General features: G+C 46.8%; 4 protein-coding genes across 4 annotated transcripts; all 4 read right to left on the reverse strand.

Moving 5' to 3' along the window:
• Positions 1–33: 33 nt before the first annotated feature.
• Positions 34–18,996, reverse strand: GL50803_0039938 (uncharacterized protein; the record flags this gene model as incomplete). The annotated part of the gene is made up of 1 exon (XM_001708503.1): positions 34–18,996. The coding sequence occupies one exon, from the start codon at positions 18,994–18,996 to the stop codon at positions 34–36; it is 18,963 nt and encodes a 6,320-aa protein (XP_001708555.1).
• Positions 18,997–19,073: 77 nt separating this feature from the next.
• On the reverse strand, positions 19,074–20,471 carry GL50803_0017460 (Selenocysteine-specific translation elongation factor; the record flags this gene model as incomplete). Its single annotated transcript, XM_001708501.1, has 1 exon — positions 19,074–20,471. The coding sequence occupies one exon, from the start codon at positions 20,469–20,471 to the stop codon at positions 19,074–19,076; it is 1,398 nt and encodes a 465-aa protein (XP_001708553.1).
• A 66-nt stretch (positions 20,472–20,537) lies between these two features.
• GL50803_0013774 (uncharacterized protein) lies at positions 20,538–21,422 on the reverse strand (the record flags this gene model as incomplete). The annotated part of the gene is made up of 1 exon (XM_001708499.1): positions 20,538–21,422. The coding sequence occupies one exon, from the start codon at positions 21,420–21,422 to the stop codon at positions 20,538–20,540; it is 885 nt and encodes a 294-aa protein (XP_001708551.1).
• A 49-nt stretch (positions 21,423–21,471) lies between these two features.
• On the reverse strand, positions 21,472–24,765 carry GL50803_0017461 (SWIRM domain-containing protein; the record flags this gene model as incomplete). Its single annotated transcript, XM_038045932.1, has 1 exon — positions 21,472–24,765. The coding sequence occupies one exon, from the start codon at positions 24,763–24,765 to the stop codon at positions 21,472–21,474; it is 3,294 nt and encodes a 1,097-aa protein (XP_037902384.1).
• Between the last annotated feature and the right edge of the window lie 89 nt (positions 24,766–24,854).

Below are 24,854 nucleotides of genomic sequence, written 5' to 3' on the forward strand. Positions count from 1 at the left end.
TTATCAGGAAGGCCTGCGACATCACTGATCTTCTCATGATCCCTCATCTATTCCTGCGTCAATACAGTAGGCAACATACTCTAGTGACGGTTGTGTCAAAGATTCATTGACAGTGAGCTCGGACACATCGTTAATATGAGTGTAGTCATTGCTGTCTACGCAGACCTTGGAAACGGGGATTCTTGAATCCAGGGAGCTAACAGTCGAAGTCAGTAGCATGGCAGCGCGGGCGACATTGTCCCTTTGGAGTCCTTCATACTCCTCCACTAGTCCATTAACGAGTAGCTGCATTTCTATTTCATCAGTCCAAGTGCGAGAGATGTGTGTTGTTGCATTTTGTACAGAAATGGTTCTCGCCACATTCTGGGCTACAGCCTGAGGATACCGGGACTTGCTGTCTAGGAGCATATGCCGAACTGCTCGGGAAATGGCCAATGGACAATACGCCATGAGTATTTGAAGGCTCAAGGTGTGTACCAAGCTCTGTCCAATCGTCGCTCTGGGATGTGACGTCAGCTGGGTGTCAAAGTGCTCAGTATGAGGAGAGCACCTATGCAAGTCTTGTACAGATTGTCCTGTAGCTAGACTTTTAATTATAATTGACCGGAGGCAAAGCTCCTTGAAGGCAGAGGTGTCTCCGTACATGTCTGGAGTACTCAGAGGGGCGAACGAGATGACCTCTCCCGTTGAGAAGTCATAAGCTTCCTCGGCCAGCTGCATCTTTGGAAGATTGAATAGTTCATGAAGAATGAGCCTCTGTGCAATGCCGATAGAGACTGCCTTTCGCACTCCAAAAAGCTTCCGATAATTGTACTGAAACGTTGCAGCAGAACAACCTGCGAACTTGTCAACATAGGTTGTTTGCTTGCAGTGATAAACGTGCACATTTCTCGAAATATTGATGTACTTTTCCCAGAATATTACGTGAGACGATGGATTTATAGCTCCGTTGACTATATTTGACGCATCCTTGTAAAGACCCATTCTCAGCGGAACAGCGTAGGGCATAAGCACAGAGAGACAATCGATGATGTACGGATTGTTCGGTATTTCAAGAACCAAATAGTCCACAGTCCCTCCAAACCTATATGATACATTTGACATGCTCAACTTGACTATTGGCAGGCCAGAAATGAACAAGATGATGGGTCCAATTGGCCTTTTGCAGTAGCTGGAGGTGTGTATGAGATATGAGAGAACGTTGTCGGTGAGGCTATTGCCGACACCACTAGAGATGTGGTCTGTGCGGTTATTGTATGCTGGCATGGCAAATGATGGGTCTGGAGTAGGTAGGACACCACTGAAGCTGTCGATGTCGAAGTGGGTTGCTGAACTGATAGAGTTCTCAGCGTACAGAAGTCCGTCGTCATAGAAGAACCCCCCGATGATGTCCGTAAGCAATGGAGATGTTGTTGCCCCAGCCTGAGGGTTATGGCACCCTAGAGACGCATCAACTACCTGGGATGCTCTAAAGCGCCGTGTATTTATGGACGGGATGCCCCAGAACTCGGTGCTTTCGAGGTTTCTCTGCACCACTAGATCCCTGAGGTAGCACATATAATCGTGGACATACGTTTCAAAGAATTTAAAAACCACATCGGAGGAGCCACCGTTTTGTGCCTGCATGTTAATGATTCTATCTATACACTCTATGAGCTGTTGCCTCGCTTGGAACTTCTCTGAAATGAGATTCTTATAGCTTACTAGGAAGGTCTTATTCTTCCCGAGAAAGATCTCATAATTATGTGCGACCAGGTGGGAATGGAGCTTTTTCGTAATAGAATAATACCAGGGTGCAGTGCCGGCAGAGATGCCATCAAACGCAGCAATGAGAGAGATAGATTCATTCTCCAGCGTCGTTGATATTCTGTAAATCGAGTATGCAAAGACAAAAAGCAGGAAGCCGAAGCCTAATAACATGGACAGTGCCTTGTCTGCCGCGCTTCTCTCTCCCACCGACCTGGAGGAACAAGCATTCCGCACACACAGCTCTACTTCCAGTATCAGTGCAAGCAAAATATCGTACACCACCTTCTTTCTTTTCTCCTGGACGTCATACGAAACAAGCTGTGTGATCTTCCCGATAAATATTTGCTGAAGAGACAACAGTTGGTCTATGTTTTCAACGTCCTCAGTAGAGGTCTTGCTAGCGCGGGCTTCGGAAGAGTTGCCTCTCACATGAAGAAGATAGAGCCATAAACTCAGCCCATCGTGGTCTGTTTTGTATTGCATAGAATTAGGTGCTATTTTCCTAAGCAAAGGCTGCCTCTTAGCTAGTTCGGACAAAGCTGAAAGAACATCAAACCGATAGGATGAATCAAGGTATGTGATTTCCTTAGTATAGGCGTCTGCTTCGCAGAGAAGTACCAACAAGATCTCCCAGTACTTAATCTGTCGTAGTAATGAGATGCTTGCTTGATGAGTGTCGTCTTGTATAGGGCTTGACTTTATTAGGTAGTTTCGCACCTTCAATATATCAATCCCGAGGATGAACGTCAGTTCAACGAACAGTCGGGGACTCACGTGATAGGATGGGAAGGCAGTGTAATTGCCATCCTTAAGCAGAACTGGGTATTGTCTGTCACAATCACTATACATATTGATTAGCAATCCAGTAAGAAATCCCAACCTAGCAACAGAGTTATGCCTTGAGATGCGAGGGTAGAATGAAATAGTGCAGAAAATGCGTCGATAGTTGTACGCAATGTGATGAGGATGAATGTGCATGACCGAAGTTATCAGTGTGTACAGCAAAATGCTGTCTAGCATTGACCACTGCCCATACTGTGGCTTTAAAAAGACAGAGAAGACAGAAGAGCTTGACAGACCATCGTACAGGTTTGCGATAGCAGGGCCACACTCCATATAAAAGACGGATGGAGGCATTAAAATAAAGTTTAGCATGCTATTAAAAGTTCCCAAGGCTGCACGGTCCCTGGACTCGCAGAATCGGCTTTCCAGAATGTTCCTATAATATCGTAACATAGTAGTACGCCTTTTAATGGTAGAGTCGTCGCCCTGCACCCCTTTGCTGGGGATTACGTGCTCGATATGGATGCTCTCATAGAGCTGGTTGAGTGTCTCAATATCGGCAGCCTCGTTGATATTAGAAATGCTGTTTATACAGCTAACAAAGAAGGAGACTAGTAGATCCCATAGATGGGCCAAGGAAGCAGGGCTCAACACACTATGTTGGGGGTCTGATAGATGCGATGAATCAGCACTAGCCACGGGCCCAAGATGTGTGCTGTTGGAGGACGGGTAAGCAGGGGTATGCTTAATGAAGCTGTCAATGTGATGAAGAAATAGATCTGTGTTAGCCTGCCAATATCGTGGAAGATCCTTGGCCCCCGGATTGTTGCTGCCAGCACCCAGGCTCTTCAGGGCCATTGACGTGCTTTCAGACACAGTGGAAGGGAAGGGCATCTCTGACCTCTCAACGAGGATGCGCATGTGGCTCAGACTGGTGCGTATTTCTTCGAGGAGATGCTTCTGGGTCTTAATATAATCGTTCAGAAAGGTCGGATTCTCGAGGTACATAAGGCATTCATTTAAGGCTGCATAGTTGTCGTCTATCTTAATATTGTCCGCAAGAAAGGAGGTAGCCTGTGCACTGGTCTTCAAATCTTCGGACATCACTGCCTTATGGTTGAAGAACTTTCCCGATTTCATTAATGAAAAGATTTGACTTCTGATGCATCTCACCGTCTCGGCAATATAGGGTAAGTTGTTGGAGAGCTTCTGCATTTCATTCCAATTAACCTCTTTCTTGTTTGCGACACGAGCTGCTGCAGGCATCCCCAATAGGAGCGCATGTTCAATTATAGAGTTCAGGGTATGCGGTCTTGTAATCGCAAAGTTGCTGCGCAAGCTATCCCATAGACACGCAGAATAGCTTCTAGCAATAGCCCGAACCTGAGCATCGATGCTTTCATCGTAGAGGTCATCCAAGTACTGATACGGCGCTGAGAAAACCTTTGTGTAGCTTATAATGACCATGAGCCGACATGTGGCCCACGTGCTAATTTCTCTTGGTCCAGCCAAATAGATGTCCTTGTGTCTCGTTCTGAAGCTTGAAAGCAAGCTAACTATGGGTAAATGTATGAAGTTTCGATAGAATCGATCCGTTGTCCTCTTTCTTGATTGAATCGCTTGTTGTAGACTTTGCCCTTGCGATAGGAGTTCCTTATCGATAACCTGCTTATAGGCGCGCTTGATTGCGGTGATAGAGTACAGCAGCGTTGAATATATATCTGAAAGGTCTGCATACTGATACAGTAGCGACGTTATGTTAGCATCTAAGAACACTCGCTCTGAGATCAGCATATCTCTGATGGACAGGAGCAAGCGGCGAATGAGTGCTGCGTTGTCCAAAGGATTGGTGAGAGCGAAGTAAAGAAGATAGATCTGTGACTCCACGGTCAGATTTGTTAGCATTGCATCGCAAGAGACAGCAGACTTGAGTGCAGATTGATCTGCATTGGCATCCAAGTTGCAGCTCAGTATGCTACGCAGCTTTGAATCAGTGACGGCAGAGGCCAAGCCTACCTGGTTATCGGTAAGAAAGGCCTGGTGAAGTGTAGAAGCACGTAAGTCTAGCGCAGATTTGCAGTATTGCTCATATTTTCCGGACCCAGATACAAGATCATCTAAACGATAGGTGAGAGCCATCCCCTGTAGACCCGGCATGCATCCGGTTGGAACATAGGTAGCTATCTGAAATCCCACTATGGGGGATAAGTGTGCAAAGTCGGCGGCATTAATATTGATAGCGTACGGCAAGGCTCTGAATTGATAGTTGCTTAAGCTTCTATGAGTGCAGAAGGACCGCTTCAAGATAGTCGATTTCAAGACGAACTCAATGGCTTCCTTTGGGTACAGGTATGCGAACAGAAAGATGCTGTCAGTAAGGGTGCTGAGTATTGACGGCTGAATGATCTTGTCGTCGTCAAGGTATGGAGACGAGTAAAGCATGGCATCATTGACAGCATCAGAGGCGTTGCTGAATGATGAAAATGCTTCTTGAGTATAGCTTAGAATGCTACTAGAAAGAACCGTGATAGGAAGATGGAGACCGAAAAGCTCCTCTGATGGTCCTGGAAAGAGATTTGCTAGTATGCAAAGAGAGTTAATATGAGGTACCGGAGTGCTAGCCATTATCTGCCCAGAACTATATGATTCAAGAGAATTGGATTGCTGTGCATTGGTATTGAACTCTGAAGACTTTAGCACCTCATTCAAGTAGTTGAAGAAGTCAGTTAGCTTGTCTGTATCTTGATGCTGCGGATTGTCGCGCTTAAAGCGCCTGGATGCCATCACCACCTCGACTGCTCGTTCAAACTTTTGTCTGATAGCCTTTATATTCTGATGAAAATCAAGTATTGCCTTGTCCCAGATAAAGCGTGCAGAGGCGTGGGTGTTGGAATTGAACGAGAAGACCTGGCGAAGCGCGGACATGAAGTAACTGAGCACATAGGTCCCGTGCGTATTTAAGAAGTAGTTGACTATGTATCTGGGTATGTTAAGGAATTCCATGTTACGCTCAGCCACAAGGTGGCCATTGTATGCAAACCTTGCCTCAGTCATATTATACCGAGGATCCATTCTGCTTGCATGGGACAGGATAGGCGAAGAATTGTAAGGTGTTTCTCTGTTGGCTATGCGCGGCTGGATATGCGAGACGCTATAGTACGTCTCGTTTATCCAGAAAGAAAGCAGCTGGGTGTACTTGTCTTCAGACAGCTGCTGGAGGTATGTCCGGAAGGGATTATAATACAGGTTGCGCAACTCAGACAAGTAAATGACCATGTATTCTGAGGCCTCCTCAGGGTTTTCATTGACGAAGTGGTTGAGATACAGGATAGAAATAGCTGCTGCTTCCCTATATTGTCCTGTGTGCTTCAGGAACTGCATAGAGAACATGTCCACTGGAGACAATCGTTGGAATACTTTATAGTAGAGCTTCTGAATACCGAGACTGCTCTGTAAATAGAGAAGATTGGGCCGATACACAGACGGGTGTGTGGGCTGGACGGCCTGAAAGACATTGATCCGAGAAAGACGCCAGCTGCCGGTACCAAGGTATATGTACTGTTTCCCTAGCAAATTCGGGGCCGGCGGGGTCCCTAATCTAAAGGGGAGCAACCACCCCAGTCGCAGCTCCTTGTCGTTTAATAGCTTGATGCTAGCATGAGCCGTGCGCTTCAGCAGCAGCTCCCACGTTAGCGCCTTGTTCAAGCCTGAAAGATTGAAGACACAGTACTTCTGGTTCGAAAAGCAGTCTACCCCAATGTGAAGAATCTTGAAGAGAGCAGTCACCGTAGCATAGAGGTTCTTTCTTAGCAACTCTATGTCCCCAAGACTATACTCTGAAACGTGAGGGAGCGAAAAGGCCGGGCCATTGCGAAGAGCAAGCTGCTCCTTGAAGTCTTCGAAGAGCTCTGGACAGATGCCCTGTAAGGTCGTTGGATCGTCATTGATCGCCATATTGAAGACGTGAAAGTACCTCGGTATCAAGTAGTTATATGACATGAGCATGTCTAGCTGCTCCTTCTTGTCCTTCTTCAGTGCCTCTATATACTCTCTATACACATCTGTCACGCCCTTTTCTACACTCCTAATTTCGGCTATGTCGTCTGAGGTCGGTATGATGCTTGCTGTCTCCTTGGATTGGAGCTTCTCCCGGACCATATACAGCTTATCTGCACTTACCATATAAGCTTCCAACTTCTTCCTTATGATGCTATGTGTATCTTTACGACCTGCGAAGATGCGCTCAATAGAAGTCAGCGTATTGGCCTCGAACTTGATGATAGGCTCATTGTACTTGGGTATCCCGGAGAGCATCTTTGCCTTGTATGTGCTGACCTTGTCATGAAGTCTAGGCAGAAAGAGTATCCGGTCATAGAGTTGCATGCTAATAGCGAGGAGTTCTAGGTAAATATGAGTTATCTTTTGCAAGTCACAGGTAAGCGTGAGGTTGTCGTAGAAACCGTCTGTCGATTGAGCGCTAAAAACAAAGTACTTTGCTGTGTCAATAGGTGCTTGAAAGAGATTGTTTGGCGGCAAGGAGCCATCCCCCGCGCTGGTTGACAGCAAATCAGTAACGATGTTGTATAGCTCCAGGACAACCCTGACATTCTGTCTGAGGTCTGTGTAAAAACGCCTGGATATAATGGTACTCGGAGCCCGGGCCTGGCAGCTCTCATATTCTATGGGGGGCCCAGCCTTCCACTGCTTGAGCAAAAACTCATAAAACATCCAGATAAGACCAAATCCGTACTTGTTCCCTGCAGTGTTCCCTATGTGAGGAAGCCCGGCACCAATTCCGCTAACCGTAGGCTCTGCGTGGGTAGGGATAAAGGATGTAAATCCGAGTGTTTTAGAAAAGTTACGTATCAACCCACCCATAGACGTGTTGGACTGCTGGGGTATGTGACGGCAAAAACTTTCAGTGATTGATATCACAGTGTCTGGCTCGCAGGGGAAGTGCCCAAACTCCACTATGAGACCCAGAACAAGGCGATAGAAGGAGTTGCGGGTGAAAAGAAAACTGTCGAGATTTCTTAGCGTCGGTAGGTAGTTCAGAAGCTTCTGATACAGACGCTGAACACCCATCCTGGACTGCGAGCTGATGAGTATCGACGGGTGACAGTTACAATTGTATCTACTTAAGTCGCGCTTTTCATTAGCTAGGTCAAGAGACCATGCGTGTCTGTCCGGAGTGCTGTTCAAAAGGCTAGTCATAAAATCATGGTACGTCTCCGCTGCAAAGCTCGATAGGATAGCGAATGAGCTAGTGTACATGGTGACTACTCTGCAAAACTCCGCCAGACCATCAATCGGCCGCGCAGCTAGACGCATAAACAGAGACAACAAAAGAAAGGCGTCGCTCCTCTGCCGTAATAGATTCAGGGGCTGCTGTGGCAAGACTTGACTAAAGAGAATCTTAATGACACCGTCCTCTGGAATTTCTCCTGGAGCCGATGAGGTGATGTCATAAAGAAATGCAGCCGGAAGAATATATTGCTGTGCAGTGTCTTTGTGGAGTGGCATGGTAGGGTCTACATAGTTGTTCTCCAGTGAAAGATATATGAGCCGCAGATCCCTTAGAATGTGTGAATAGCATTCGGATTCTGTCTGTGCAAGTAGCTGTTCCCGCTGCTTCAAGAACTTGACAAAGGCCACGAGCTTCTCCTTGACAGACGCATGCAAGAGATCACGCTGGGCGGCGTTGGACTCGTCCTCATACCAAGATACGGTCTCGCAGACTATGTTCCAGAGTATACGCTTACACAGCGCATCGACAAAGTACCTTGAAAAGTCTGATGCATGGTATGTCAAGTTAGCTATGAAAAAGTTCGACTCCAGGAAATAGCCTCCTGGAGAAAGTAGGTGCCATAGCTTATTGCATTCACGTTGCAAGATAACAATCTCGTTGTCAATAGCAGAGAATAGAACCGCGGGCGTTGGCTCCAGTACGGCAATGTAGTGCCCAACATTTTTGTTCAAAAGGTGGATAAGAAACTGGACCAGTTCGTTAATTCTGTCCTTAAATTCTCCAAGAAAGAAAGTTTTGAAGTAATTAAAGTTGGTTAGGGTAAAATTAATGAACGAATTAAAATATATAAGCATCCGAAGAAACAAAAGAGTAGAAATCACGATTGTGAAGGAGAACGGCTCCAGGCTCCTGAGCAGTTGATTCACCAGGTTAAAGTGGATCAGAAAAATGAACACTCGTGCCTCCAACACTGCCTTATTATGATCTGAGGAAGAAGACATCATGGAAGTGTATCGATTGTATGCGTGCAGATACTCCTGTGGTAGAGCCAATGTATTCCAGGAAATCTGGTCAATCTTCCGCATGTCAATGTCGCGCGACTCAGAAAATAGACTGGTGTACAGAGACATGAACACCGAGGGTGAGATAGCTGAATCAGAGTTGGGCCTATCAGCGGACTTGTAGTGCTCGAGCAATTGGGCTAAGAAGGCCTTAATATAGCTCAGCACGGACGAGGGTATCTTGAGCACAGCCCCATCACTCACATCCCTTCTATCTCTGTCTGTAGTGAAGGCAACAATGGCAAGACCTAGGAGATCCTCTAGAGCATGGATAATGTTGGTGTGGCCAAGAAAGAATGTGTTGTAGATGTTAGTGCTCATGAAGGCCACGGAACACTTCACAATCGGCGCGCTGGCTATGTCGTTTAGAAGAATAAAGGAAAAGCGAAGCACGAGAGAAAGGGTTGAGACCTGTTTTGGATCATAGGAGGAGTGCAAGTGAAGGATGACTGGTTTAAGCAGGTTACTATAATATCTGTAGGCATGAACATACCGTACCAGAGTAATCCTCAGCATAGAAAGTGTGTCAGTCCGATCAATGTTTTTCCCGGAGTAAGATGCAGCCAAATCCAAGCTATAAAACGCCGGTGCCCCTGGATGTATATCATAGTTCGCGCTTGGTATCTCCAAGCACCAATCAGTAGCATACACAGATCGAAGCTCGCTAGATAAGGCGATTATAAACCTGTGCAGTGTAAAGAGGCAGCTTGATAGCTTGGCCAAATAGTAGTAACACTCCTCTACGATGTCCTTGCGGTAAGAAAGTGTCAACTCTCGTGCACTGTACTCAAAGCGAAACGATCTATCAAACGAGAGAGCAAAGCAAAGTCGTTGAAGGAAAGAGGTACGTTGCAGCAAAAACTCAGTCCCTGACGACTTCGTGTGCGCGAGAATACTTAATAGAAACCACTTGTATTCTGCCACACGTCCGCTGTGTACAATGAGTTCTATGGCGAGTTCTGATAAATCCGTGGTTCTGATGCACACAGGGAGGATCCTCTTAGAGCTGTCCGGTAGTGTAGATTGCTTTGGCGGTCGAAGTTGCTCGTTAGACGACTTGTGTTCCCTAAATTGAATATTCTCCATCCTGGTATCTATTGAGCTTGTGAGGATATAAACTACCAAGTGTGCATCATGCTTTATGGCCATTGAGCCAGTCATATTGGGAAGTACATCGCGGGGAGTGAGCAACTTGTACAACCCCACAAGTATGTCTCCAAGAAATTCGTGGCTGATGACTAAAACATCTGCCTGATGCCTGGATCCTCTGCTCTTAGACCCTTTGGATCCAGAACTATAATGCTTTAGGCCGTGCTTCAACGGGCTCTCTGTGTGGATGGAGAACGCCCGATGCTTGACGCTGACGGTAAGCTCTTTGTGGAGTTGTGCCCATTCCAACTCCTCTGTGATACTGTTCATCACGTTATTAGACTCCTGGTATAATGTTTCTTCGGAGTTCCCTACCTTAGGACACACTGCAATAATTTTCAACAGAACGAAGATTAGGCCGGTTAAATACGGTTCTAGAGCTTTAGAAACGGTGTCGAATGTTTGCGAAAACATGAAGTTGGATGTGCAAAGTATGTGTACGTAGCATATGGCTATTAGGTTTATGATAGATGATAGCGCTGCTTGTAAAATAGAGTCGTCGGCTAATGCTGGTAAAAGGCGCTTGTAAATGGCGAAAATGTGTTTCTGCTTTCTTTCATTGATGAGCCCAATAACCTCCTTATCTGTTTCAGAATCAGACTCCAAAGTGATACATGCCTTCAGAGCGTCGTGGTGGTTGGAGCTTCCATTGACCACGTTCAGGTCAAGTCCAAGAATAAATGTGGAGATCGTAAAGATCAACTCGCTGCTTGTCTGAAGCAGTAAGACAGTGTCTTCATCATCGAAAAGACTCTCTTCACTAGTTGTGGCCAGTGCATTGGAAAGGCTCGTCATATAGTTGATGATTCGGCCGCAAAACACAAATCGCGAGCGACGCAACACAGACATCTGGGAAACGATCATAATAACATACGAGTTCATCAGTGCAATCGCAGAAGAGTAGTGTGCTGGGTCGTGGCAGCACCTATAGCCCCGTACTATGGGAAATAGTCGGAGAAAGGGTAATACTGCTCGCCAAAATCCTATCTTAATGTCCTCACTGTACCGGACCTCTAGAAGGCTTGTCAAGGAAAAGGCCAAGAAGTACTGTGTCACAGTGATAGGGAGATCCAGGGTCGAACTTTGGCCCGGGATGGACACGTAGTTATACCAATGGCACTGCTTTATGACCTTAAGGCAGAGATCGTCCAGACGGGCTACTTCTTCCATGCTGAGCTCAAACAGAAGAAGTCGAGAAAGAGAGTCTATTAGCAGATCTTGCGGTTGGGTCACCATTAGAATGGCCATGTACAACAGTGGCTTAAAGCTCTCCATAGCTAGCGCGAGGGGACCTAGAAACCTGACCATCTGGCCCATGTGGAGCCCTGTGAGGTCATACGTGAAGTCCTTTAAAATCTGCCGATAATGTTTCACTATGGCTACGTAGGAATCAAAGGAAAGCCAACCTTTTTCCAATCCAGCGTAAAGGAGTGGAAAAAAATACTTTTCTAATAGGTTATAGATGCCAACAAAATTATGAGCTCGACCCAGGCCCACGATATACGAAGACAGGTGGATGAAAAAGAAGTCCTTAGCAGAAGCCTCGTCCGTAATGTCTGCGGCTTCAAAAGATAGCTTTGAGAGATTGGACTCGGCAAGACGCGGAAACATGGTTCGCAGCGTGCTAAGATATACCCCATCGAGAGCCAACTGACGCAGTTCCAATCTATCTGACGTTGATATGCGAGTCTCTGAAGCAAGAAGGAACGCAGCGGTGTGAAGCTTGTACTGTGGTACATAGAAGTCTGGATTGAGCACACAAAAGGCTCGTGCTCCTATGCGTATTGATGAGTTAAAGAGCCTTGCTGCCATGGCTCGGAGCTTGGCAATCTTCTCAGGAAGAAACTGAACAATACAGTTGCATGTGCTCTCAATCAATGCTCGCTCTGTCTCCGCATCGAAGCGTGCCGAGGTAGTAGAGAGGCAACTGAAGTCTTGCGGATTGGTAGCGGTACGCTCTCCAATATGCAAAGCAATAGAGACAAGCTTCAAAAGGGTTGCAGAAATAGACGCAACCCTTTGCTGCTCATCTTGTTGCCCGGTGCCTATGGTGATATCAATGCGATCAAGAAGGCTGAATACAGCTGTAAATAAGTGCTTTATGTACTCCAGATATCTACCATAAGAGATGCACAAAGCTGGAAGCAGCCGGGACCTCAACGTCGTGAAGGCAAAGGTCAGGTTGACATGACTGTCTGGGAAACTAGGCATGAGACACTCTTCAACCTGCTCTAGAGAGCATGCTTCTACGTTGTGTTGTGGCAGAGGTGAAGCAGAGTCATAAGCGTCCATCATAAGCAGGGATAGCATGCCTGTCGGGGTGTATCTTCGAGACGAAAAGATTGGGGGATTGTATATGTAGAAGTGGGCCTTCATACGCAGCCTAGGCTGGTTGAGACTATCTAGCTCATATCTGTCAATCACAAGAAGTGTATCGATAGCGTTTCTGCATGCAGTCAAGAGATCCTGGGTTATGACATTAGAAATACTGAACGTGTTGCCTGTACTGTCCTGATACGTGTCTCCTTTAGAAAGAAGCGCATAGAGCATCCTATCGAAGCTATATATGCAGGACTTGATGGTATTGTTAATCAGCAGGATGTTACTTGTACATCCCTGCTTAACCCAATTGGAACACGTAAACTTTGTTAGAAGAGCATACTGAATGAGGTACGCGTAGGGGAATAATTTGTTTGTGGTTAGTTCTGTGTAGAGCGTTTCTTCGGTAAGAAACAACAATCTTAGTTTATCGGGGGATAGCAGTGCAGAGAGAAATGGCAGGGACATATAATTAAAATAGCGAACGAATACTTCCCCTAGTTTGAAAAACAATGGGGATGGATAGTGACAATCGGCGTAATATGCAATAACGGGCTCCAGCGTTCTTTGGATCAGGGGCGCAATGGCGTCCATGTTTACGCCAGCAAGCCCGGATGCAATGCATTCAGCAGCGATTCTTAGCTCGTAGTAGAGATACTTGAGTTCCACCGTGGTCCAAGAAACACCTACAACAGGGACATAAAAGATCTGGCGGTCGCTAAGGGACACATTAAACGATGTAGGGACCACTGAAAAGTATCTGTTAGCTTGCTCCTTTGAAATAGAATGGTAGCCAAAGGAAGCAAAGTAGCGCGCATAGCGAGTCTCGTCAGCAAACGCGAGTATGCCCCGGAGGCAGGCCACTGTCAGATGCTCCTTTAAAGAGCAGAGAAAGCTACTTAAGCCGTCCGGGGACGCGGTGTCGACACTAGCAATGCATTGAGAAAGGCCAGCAATCAGCTGGAAGATAAAGTTGATCGCTGATCGCTGCAACAGGCTACAAAGGCGTATCGCATGCATGCGATCAGCCAGCTCCAATTTTGCACCGTGAGAAAAGACAGCATCATAGTGCATTCCCCTGACAAATGCACAGAGATTGGAGAAACACTGCTGAGCATGGCCACCTGTACTCTTTATTGCTGTGTAGATAACAGCATAGAACCTTTGAGACCCTAAGTCGAGGAGGCTAGCCCTAGCACTGCAAGCTACATCACATGTAACGTTGAGGGCATAAATCAAATGCTCCTGAGCCTGTTTATACGTTCCAGCCCTAATAGCAGAAAAAACCTCCTGACTATTAAGAAACTTCAACCCAATCTCTAGGAACGTAGATTCTGTAAGTGATGCCATCTTTGCAAGTTCCCCACGAACATTAAAGACGCCATCTGCGCACGAGCCGAGGATTTTTGGCAGGATGGTTTCAGAGAAGGCAGAAAAGAGCACTCTATTATAGAATGTAGGAGGTTGCTTGAGCCAATCCAGAAGGCGGTAGAAGGACTTGGCATCTTCGTAAAGGAGAACAGTAACGCGATTCTTCAATACGGGATGAAGAGGGACGGAGTTAGAAAACTCGTAAGAGCCGTAAATGGGAGCGCACACGTGTGCTGCTTGCTTCAGCGTCTTCGTGATTGAGATCAAGGCAAAGGCAGTCATGGGAATCAAGTCGTGGCTCGACGTGGAGTGAGAAATGGCTGAAAGGATCTCTCTGGAGAAAGAAAGGAGCCCAAGTGCCAAGCTAGTGCGAATAATAATATGGTGCTTCAGCCTTCCAACCAAGTCCATAAGGGTTAAGAGAAATTTGCATATGTGGAGCATTGGAAACTGACTTCCCGCCCAGTGGCGCACAACGTGCTCTAGAAAAAGACATGCCTGAAGCCCAATAACAAAGCAGCCTCCATATGGACAGACGTGCGACTGAGCAGACAAATCGGGAGTGCTGATTGTGTCCAGCTTAAGAAAAATATCCTGAATAATCACGAGCATTAGTTGACGCATGTTGTCACTAACAACATGGTCACTATGTTCACACTTCCCCAACATCATCAATAGGAAAACATTTAGGACGTCGTAGTTATGCTGCGCGGTCGCGGCTGAAATGATATAAATCATCAGGGACTTGCCGTTAACTATGGTTTTCTCAGACTCGCGCACAGGCCAAGGAAGCGAGATGGATTGCAATATCAAGGATAAGAGGATGTAGTGCAGAGAAGCAATGTGACTTATCCCCTCTGCACTGTACTGCATTGCACAAAGCCCCTTTGGATGATTAACTATCAGAAGGAGGTCGTCTATCTGCATTTCCCAGACTTTTCCGCTTGAGGTGGCAGTGGGGAAGTCAGTTAAGTTGATTCCTAGCAACCTCCAGGCGTGCTCAAGCAAGATCAAGACATTGAATGCGACAAAATCCTTGTCTGCTCTAACCTTTTCAGAAAACTGATGGAAAAATATCGGTTGCCGAGAGAAGAACACCGCATAGTGATAAACGGCTCTCTTGATACTCACCTTAAGTTGGGTAAACGGAATGGTGGAGAGCTCATCTTCCGTATAATAGTGCTTATATTGAGGAAACGACGCGTTCTGCGCCTGTAGGACGAAACTAGGGACACTTGTGTACATCTTATATGTGTGAGTATGAGTTCCGTCGCTCTCAGCACATGACCTTGGATCCAGAGCACGAGGAACATTCGCCCAAAAGCGGTTTAATAATTGTTCTCCATAGACACCTAGGCGCCCCTTGATCAATAGCGAAAGCTCTCCAAAGGCTATTGGCGAGAGGATGTGTCGGCCAGATACATACATATCTGAGTACTGAACAGGGTGCTCCGCGCTCATGGAGAAATTAGCTAATTCAAACGAGGTCGTCGGAAGCATCTGAAATGTGGATAGAGTTAGATTTGTAAACGAGCAGTCGTGAAGCTTCTTCCTGAGAAAGTCCACAAACGAAGGGTAGCAACCCAGCACTCCGCTATAAACATCTGCATCCGCGCTACTTGACTCGTGCAGATCTCGTGTTAAGGGCAGAAGAAGATCGTCAAGTCTGTGACGATAGGGCCGTGCTCGGATAAGAGGCCCAACCTTGGTTGTTTTCTTCATCGAGCTGGCTCCACCAGGCGCTTGATTCTCGATGTTCACAAGAGCCGTTGTGGCAAGGGCCATATCTTCTGCAAAGATGGCGTGCTCACTTATGTAGTACTCTAGTATTACAAGAATGTGCATTAGTGCTGTCTCAACTAGGACGCTGGCCGATGCGTGATTACTTAAAAATAGTGACACAGACTTCCGAAAGGAAAAGTCTATTCTAGTATAGTAGATTCCGCGGGCTGCGAGAGAATGGGGATAGATGAGCATGTCTAACGAGTTCTGTATCTGGATAGAGTTTCTACTCTTATAGAAAGAAGCGTCTCCTACAAGGGAGACCCCTTCTCCAGCCAAAATGCGGAGGACATAGCTGCGGAACGAAAGGTTGTCACTAAGAAGACAGTACGGTGCCAATCGGATAAAGTTAACCATGGAGCTCAGGCGTGAGTTATGCCCGATAAAAGGGATGTTAACGTAGCAATAGATGGTGAGCTCGAGAGTGGAAAACCTATTCATCGAGAGATAGTTCGAGAATTCAGTGAGTCCTCGGAGATACTTAAAGGTCTGCCATTTGAAATTCTTATATAGAGCCTTAGCGTCATGCTCAGCGGCACAGACTCGCAGAATAGCCATCAGGTCGGAATGTATGTACTGTACAATGGTACTCTCTACGTTTCCGTGGAATTTTGCCCGTGATAAGTGAATTGTATCGTCCTCTTTAAAGTATTCTGGCCTTTGCAGCAAGACCTCAATGGGTGGAAACGTCGCTATAGCCATGGCTGGCAGCTCTATTAGAATATTCAGAATACTCTGCTCACGCGTGGCAAAGACTGCGGCCATGTGCGAGTAGAGAAAAATGTGGTCACTGCAATAGTCCACAAGGGACATGATACACCTCCGCAGGAGTACGGGGTGTACGGGTGAAGGAAAGATGACATTGTAGAAGAGAAGCGTCAATATGTCATAGATTAAGCTGGCTTCCATTTCAGTTATATTTATAGGAGTGCATTCATGCCGCTTTGGCACTACAGAGGACAGAGATTGAATCGTACCGATGTAGCTGTCTCCAAAGATGCAGTGCTGAGATATGCGAAGAAGAGCCTCCAGCAATCCTCTGGCGTTCAAGACCTTGTAGTAATCAATAAAGGAGGACGTTTCAGCCGTCGTAGGTCTGAACGCGATCAGGAGACGGAACATAAAGTCCTCTGTGGCTGCCCGATTTGCGAGTGATTGCTCTGCGTGTAAGTAAAGATTAGTATATAATGCCTGTGTTAGTACACTAAGGAACGACTCTAGAGCAGCGAATCTGATTATCATGGTCATGGGGCGAATCACAAGTTCAAGCACATAGTATCCAAGGCCATACTCGTCTTCCTTCATTATATTCTGGAGCAGGATGGTAGCTCCCGTATGGGAGGAGATGCTGCCTAGCTGACTGCGCTCCTTCTCGCAGTAGGAGTGCAACTTGTAGAGACGCAGAAGAGAGTATGCCTTATTCAAGTAGCATGTTTCCGTTAAAAGTACAAAGAAAAGATCCTTGATGAAAGATTCAGTGAAAATGTACTGGACGACCTTGATGCTGCTTATAGCACGTATTAGCTCCATGGTATCCAATCTCTTTGATGAGCAGGCCTCTGCGTATCGCAGCGTGACTCTGAAGAAACTGACTGGACTCAGAAACAAATTGTGAAAAAAGGTATCAATCAGCTGGGCATATTGCCAGAACAGAGTATTAGCGTGCGCAGCGGAGGACGACATCTCTGTAGCTAGAGTGAGATCCTTGAAGATCCTGGGGATGGCCTTTATGAGCTTCAAAATGAGAGTTGCGAGGGAGCTAGCAATCGCTGGGAGAAGAGTCTGCTCGAAGAAATGCACGGGCCAGAGAAGCTCGTCTATCAACTTGCCGAGGTGTACATCTGCAAAGAAGCTGCGCAGCTCGCTTGGACTAGCATCTCTGAGAAACAGAATCAAACCGGATATATAGTTTTGCAGGGTCGTCAAGGAGTACGTTACTAATGTAGCCGACTCCAGCCTCACAGATTCTCCATCCAAGGTACGTGGGCTGGTTCGCATAAGAAGCTCTGCTGTAGGCAGGAGTTCGTGGAATGCGCATAGAATGTGAAAGCAGTTGTTCCCTGACCACGTTGTCATCTGAACGGAGAACTTCAATATGAGGAGCATTGTCTTGTTGCGCATAAAAGCCAGTAGCTCTGCATATGTAGATGTGTTCTGCCTTTGGGTAATGAACTGGGTCAAAAAGGTGTTAAGGGAAACCAAGCATGCCGTTAAGGGAAGCGCAAGCTCCTGCATCAGGTTCATGCTTAAAAGCTTAAAAAATGCTGGGGTAATAATTTCTAACAAATAAGCAATGACGATAATGGGAATCTCAGCGTAGTACTCTAACAGTCGAAGTAATAGAAGAAATTCGGCCACAGAGGCAAAGTCTTTGCTCTTGTTTATAGCAGTCAATAGTTTCGAACACCAGCTGTAAATAAAGAGAGCATGGTGCAACGAATATTTAGAGGTAATGCTGGTGACTATGGGGATTTCCTTCTGCAGGGTATAGAACTTTATTAAATGCAATATGTCTAAATTGGTTACGGTATCAGGGTCTGTTACAGTAAGATGGAATGCTGCGGCTGCTTTTGAGGGTGCAGAATGTCCTGCGTTTGCGGTCGTGTCCAAGGTAGCGTTGAAGTGAGATGGAATTAGTAGCTCCTTAAACACAGACAAGTTATTTATGGTGGAGAGTAACTCTCTAGAAAGTGCGGTTCTGCTGCTCAATAGGTGGGAGTGTTCAAAATTAATATTAATATATCTTTCCGAAAAGGGCTGAGTAGGCGAGAGAATACAAAACATGACTTCCGAAACTAACACAAAGAAGTGTACGCCAGCACTGTGAAGCGTAGATAGGTCTGTTCCGACTAAATACGACAAAATAGGGGTCAGAAGCGATGTAAACCAATTCAAATGGCTGGAGTTACGTAACAGGATGAAGACTATGGGCTTGAGAAAGTCTATGAAGCATAGAGATACTCCCTTGAAGAAGTCAATAGACTCGTCCGTCGGCAGCCCTGCTGCTGCAGAGATCTGGTTAAAGAAGCGCTTGTACAAACGGCACATGGCTTTGACGCAATCAGCATTCTGGAAGATACGGCCCAACTGGTTCTGTGCTGCAGGCTGAGCTGTGCAATCTGCTCGCGAAAGTTTGTCGTGTCTGAGGCTCTTGGCTACTTGTGCTGTGCTGTACTTTTTGCAATGCCTTCCAACTGAGTGAGGCGTATCAGAGGCGGCTCCAGGACTGGGCAACCAGCCCTTACGGAAAGTGGCGGGCACATGAGGAGCTCGCGTTAATATTTGGCCCAAGAGATACGTATCCGTGGAAACCAAGAGATCCAGTACAAGACTCACTTTTGCGATGGCGGCAGGACCCCAACCAAGCGCTTCACGGCATATATAAAGAAAGTTGGCCATGTCGCGCCTCGTGAGAAAGGTAGCCGATGCGTTTAGCTCCACATACAGGAGCTCTAAGATTTCCAAGACATCTGGCAGGCTCTTCTTGGTCCCAATGAGTGTCTGCAGACGCCTGCGAAGGTGTTGAAGCTGCATTACGGAGAGAGCGAACCTGCGCCTTTACAAGAGAAATGAAATGTAAATGATTTATTTGGACCGACCGACCTCACGGTTTACTTAGCGGGCTTGACGCTAACTATATACCCTATTGCAACAGTATCGCTCTCATGACGGAGAATGATACGCCCCAGAGCCTCGTGTCCGGCGTAGCTCTGGACACACACCGGCTTCTGAGTTATAATTTCGCAAATGATTCTAGCCTTGGAAAGAACGTGTGTAGGCCTACGTACCTTGAGAGGCTCAGTGGACACTATGTACTCGGGCTTCACCTTCCCTGTCTTGAGATCAAGGTCAGCCAAAATGGCACGAATCTGGCAGCCCACCTGCTGGAGATTAATGTGTGCAACACAAGAGTAGCCGCTTGTAATGACAAGGTTCTCTGCTGTGGACACTATCAGCAGATTGGCCTGAAATCTGTTTGTAACAGATACCGATGGTGATTGGCCGGGAGACGGCTGGGCGCAAATCACCGATCCCTCCGTCAAAAATTCCCATATGTCATCCTTCACCTTAATACGCACATTGTCTCCTGCCTTGGCTTGTACAAGCTTGCTCCCCTCTTCTTGTTCGCCCTCAATGTCCAAAATGTCGAAGGCCTTATTTTCGGGGAGGCAAAGAACGGTATCTCCAATGCTCATTTTCCCCTGCTCAACCTTAACCACAATGAATGCACTGTTCTCCTTATAGTGACCACTGACACAGGCGCAGAGAGGAGACTTTGTATCACGTTTAGGGACCTTCAGCTCGTCCAGGAGGTCCAGGAATGATGGTCCTGAGTACCACTCAGACAGTTTGGGGTTCAGCTCCTTGGTTGATATCAGATTCTCGCCCGTGAAGCCCGAGATGGGTAGAAAGAAGATATTCTTGGAAGCGTACCCCACATTCTCGAGGTAGAGCTTCAGTTGGGAGACGATCGAGTCGTATCTCTTCTTGCAGTACTCCACCGTGATATCGTCCATCTTGTTAATGAGGCAGACAATCTGCTTGATGCCATTAACATATGCCAGCAGCGCGTGTTCAGATGTCTGCCCGCCCCGCTCGAAACCACTCTCAAACTCCCCCTTGCGGGCGCTGATCACTAAAATAGCCGTGTCTGCTTGTGCTGCCCCGGAGATCATGTTGTGAACAAATCCTTTATGGCCTGGCGCGTCTATTATGGTAATTCTACGGCCGTTCGGGGTTAGAAATGATTCCCTGGCGCATTCAACAGTCTTACCTTTTTCTCGCTCCTCCTCTGACGTGTCCATCGCGAACGCATACTTCCATGACTCACGGTTGAGGGCCTTGGCCTGCTGCTCCAATTTCTCGAGCTGTCTCTTGTCCAGCTTTCCCAAATCTGAGACGAGGTGGCCGCTTATTGTAGACTTCCCCGCGTCAACGTGTCCAATGAATACAATGTTCAGGTTCTTGCGCTTCTCCTCCTCAACTTGCACCACCTCCTGAGACGACATTGATTTTTTATTTGCGATTTCTTGTGCCTCCTTGAGATGAAAAAGGCGGGCCAAGGACGACACACACTAGGTATAAGGCCCATGTATCATCGTCTGCGAGTGTTGATAATGGTTAACACTCTGGGGAACCACTGTGGGATCATGAGTCTGCGTATTTTGGCTATAGATGGTTTGTTGAGGCTGATCGCTAGGCGATACCGCATTTTGAGATTGAAAAACAGTGGAGGGTTGATATGCTGGTTGCACAGCGAGGGCTGCAATGGCATCCTTGGGCTGCTGTATGAGGGCAGATTCCTGACACGCTTCCTGATAGAGAACAGCCTCCACCTTCATGTTATATGGAAGTTCTAGAGCGGAAAACAGATTGACCTGTGCAGTGGCTACGTCACGGGTAACTTCAGTACTCACACCAGCAGTCTCGGATGACCAGATGTTTAAGGCGGTTGTCGACAAAATCAGCTGCGCGTGCTTCATGGTCTGGAAAAGGTCTGCCCACTGCACATATCGCCGTGCATCGAACCGTGCGCACATCCCTACTAGCTGCCTGTTTGAGTCCAGGTAGGCTTGCATTGCATCGGACTGCATCCCCACCTGTCCTTTCTTGGTAAGAAGCCGATGGGATCTCTGTGCTGTATTGATGGCGTTGTTTATTGCATCTACGGTTGGGCTTATGTCGCTCAAAGCTCCGGCAAGAGCAGCGTACCTGTCAAAGGCTTGCGCCATGATTTCCAGCAACTGGCTTTGACGTTGGGCTATGGTCTCAATAACCACACGAACTGGCGCAGTCTCTAGAGCAGCTAACCTCTGCATAAAGTCCAGGGACTGCACTGCTATTCCACTAAACCTGCTCCACGCCCCATAAATGGCAGCAAAGCATCCTGCACACTGGGCAGTCCCCTCTTTCAGGTTCTTGTAGAATCCCTTTATGCTTGCATATGAATTGAATGCCATCCCCCAATTTTGAAACAACGCTGAAATTTTTGATTATGGGCCGCTTTTGCTACTGCCAAAGCGCACTGTGCAGCTCACTAAGAGCTTTGCTCTTCTCCACCTGCGCCAAAATTTTAGCTCTGGCCATGATTGCTATGTATAATGCCTCAGCAGTAGAAATACTAAATGTGGCCTTGAGGTGCTCCACAACTCCCCCGAACTCCTTGGATTTCAATATTTCTTTTTCCAACTGCTTAATGTACACATCCAATACCTCCGCAGAGCTCATAGTTTCGTTGGGTTCGTATAGCTTAGCAGTTATTGCGAGATATGCTTGTAAACAAATTTCTGGAGGGCGGTTAAGTTGCTTAGAAACGTAATCAAACACGCCGAAGAACCCCCTATTTTCTGCTACGACGCGCCTGACAGTATTGAGAAGCACGAATTGCTCTATGGTTGTCCACTTACTCAAAATGGATGAGCCGTCTTTTTCCTTTCGTGCCCGCTCACTCTCCTTTGAGGTGTCGATTTTACAGTAGTTGACAGCCGTCTTCTCGCCTCTGACTGCCAATATTTTCTTAAAGCACGGCTCACAAACAAATCGACCGTGAGGATAGTGCCTGGACACACTGAGATTGTAGTGCTCTGTTTGAGTGTAGTTCTTGCATTCCCCGCAATAGAGGTGCACAAATTTGTTATAATTGCGAAAGATGGACTCCCTTCCTATGAGAAGTTGAAGGGGATCTTCGAAGGTTCTCCCCAGCGGTGGAACAGTCGACATGACAACCATGGACGGCTCGTTAATGATACGCCTTCTTTCCAGATACTCGTGTATGCACCAAATGTAGGTGTAATCTTGCTGAATCACGGACTTGCATGCATCAAGAGTCAGGTAGATGTGCGGTCTACACCTCCAAGCGGCAATGATGATGTTCCGTGTAGTTATGTAGGACTGCCAATCAAAGCCAGGGATCTGTGCAAAGTGTGCCTGCTCCCTTGGCGAAATAGAGTTGCGATTGCCTTTTGGCTCATTGTGCTGAGGGTCAAAGTAAAGGCAAGCGTGCTGTGCTATCGGAGAGTGGTGAGGGTCGAATAACAAAGTATTATGAATTGTGTCCATGACGGTATTCAGGGGGATTCGTGTCAAGTTATCCTGCTCATCCACACGCGACTTAGTGTTCGCTTGCACGTTGGATGCGCTCTGCTTAGGGCGCGCGCTTGCAGCTGGCTGGTTATCTAAAAGAAAGTCGAAGTTGTGGAAAGACTGAGTGTGCGTAGACATTTGGTTACTATTCCTACTTTTCAAAAGTTTGAGGGTCTCGTTCAAATGAGTACTATAGGAATTTGTGAGCTTCATACTATGGTATAGCAGGCTGATGTTCGTAGAGAATAGAGGATCAACTCTTCTGTGCCATATAATGGGGATAGGATGTCCTCGCATGCTTGCACACAACTCCTGAATATTTATCGTCACTGTACTTCGCTTATTCTGATTATATTTTACATATATGTTCAGCAGACTCGAGCCAGAGTCTCCATATTCCAAGAATCTCCGCATTTTGGCCGTCAACATCAACGTCTGGACATTAAAATCCTCGCGTCTAGGCCTCCCCACCATCCGTGACTTTAGCATGTCTGAAAAGAGTGGTGTGGGGTTTTCGCAGACAGGTATTCCTGCCAGCAGAAGCCCAAACTCTCTAAGTGCGTCCGGGCTACTATATCGCTGCGTGGAGTACTCTACCTTTGAGGCATTCGGTATCAGAACGATCGTGTTTCCATGAACAACAACACTCCCTATGACCATTTCAAAACCCCGCAGAATCGTAGGTTGGCCGTGCACCGTCAGGTGACTGCCTCTATACTGTGCGTGATGTAAGGTTGGTCCTCTGCCTATGGTGGGGACGGGATGCTTAGACTGATTGGCAGCAGCCACTAGATATGACTGGCCAGGTGTCTGGTGAGGTTGTTGCTGATGCACCCCGGCAGAAAGTGTCACGTGTCCAGCACTTTGTCGCTGCATTTGCTGCATGGAAGGAGTGGCTCCAGAAGGAGTAAGGGCAATCTGATTAATCTTTTGCAGCAACGCTTCAATATTCTGTGCAAGGGTAACCGTGTTTTGTGGACCTGACCGTTCAACTTGGAGTCCAGAGGATTGATGCTGAAAAGGTGGGGCATTCATAGACAGGCTCGGGTCTGCAGGGACTGTAGAGACTGGCTTAGTTGTTGTTAAGCGCTGAGCACGCTTTGATGCCGAGCGTTCCGTGATTCCCAATTGGTCTGCTGCCAAGCCAAGTTGAGTCATGCTTATCTTTGCTTCCTGGACGCTATTAACATAGTCATACGGGTCCATCCACTCATTAAAGAAGATGGAGTCTGTTACATACTGGGGAGGTACAAGTATAGGTCCCTTGCGCTCATCACTGATATAAAGTCCGACCGTCTGCTGCTCCATCGTGATTTTTGGTCGAAGAAAAGCACTCGGTGGGTACTCATCAATAATCAGAGAGGCAGCCGCTGACGCGCCAATCTGCTTGCTCCGGATTGCTTGGAGATCCCGAGAGCGCATTATAAAATCATAATCATGGGGTGTACACCGCACATGTACAAGCGTGTCGCCCTGCTTTTTGTTGCCCTCAGGAGGCTCCACCATCCGTAAGAAGAAGTTGTTAGTTGTCGGGATAGAGAGTAAGTCAATGACCGGAGAATCTCCCTTATCAACCACAAACGCTAGGCTGGTAGAGGAGATTGGCTCATTCGATAGTTGTGATGATAAAATTTTTCTCTTGTAAGTCAGGAACTCAGACGGGATGGATGGACAGAAGACATTCTTGGGTTGAAGGCGAATGGAGCAGGTAGAATCTTCAGGAATATAGATAACTTCTCCGCGCAATGCAATAATAGATTCTGTCAGATCCTTCTTTAGGCCATTTAGATCTTCTGATAGATGGATTTTGGGGACATCCAATACTCCACGTTCTAATAGGAGATCATAGACTCTCAGATAAAGCTCCTTAAAGTCCTCATATGTTAACCCTATTAGCGAGACAGTGGTATTGCCCCTTTCTAGACAGTATCGATATATAGTTGCAATAATGATATAGAGAGCCCCATCGGCGGCTACGTCAAAGAACAGGTAACGAGGAAACTTAGGAGCAAAGCGCGTCGACTCGGGGGAGTAAAAGCTAAGGAAGCGCTCCATCATAGAGCTAAAGTAATATACTAACTCCACAATCCGCGTAACGGATAACAGGCCGGCAGCCTCAACCAGCTCTTTACGGAGCGCACGGAGGAGATTGCCAAGCGTGCCTTTTAAGTATCCATTCCAGTCGTCTAGCTTAAGAGCAGTTAATAGTCTAAAGCTCATTTTTTGAAAGCTACTCAGCAGTGTGAAAGGAGTCAAAAGCAAAAAGGGTGACAACAGGCAGTGAAGTTGCCAATGCAGAACACGGTAGA

This window comes from Giardia intestinalis, chromosome 5 (assembly GCF_000002435.2).
Source record: "Giardia intestinalis strain WB C6 chromosome 5, whole genome shotgun sequence".
In the NCBI taxonomy this organism is placed as follows: domain Eukaryota; phylum Fornicata; order Diplomonadida; family Hexamitidae; genus Giardia; species Giardia duodenalis.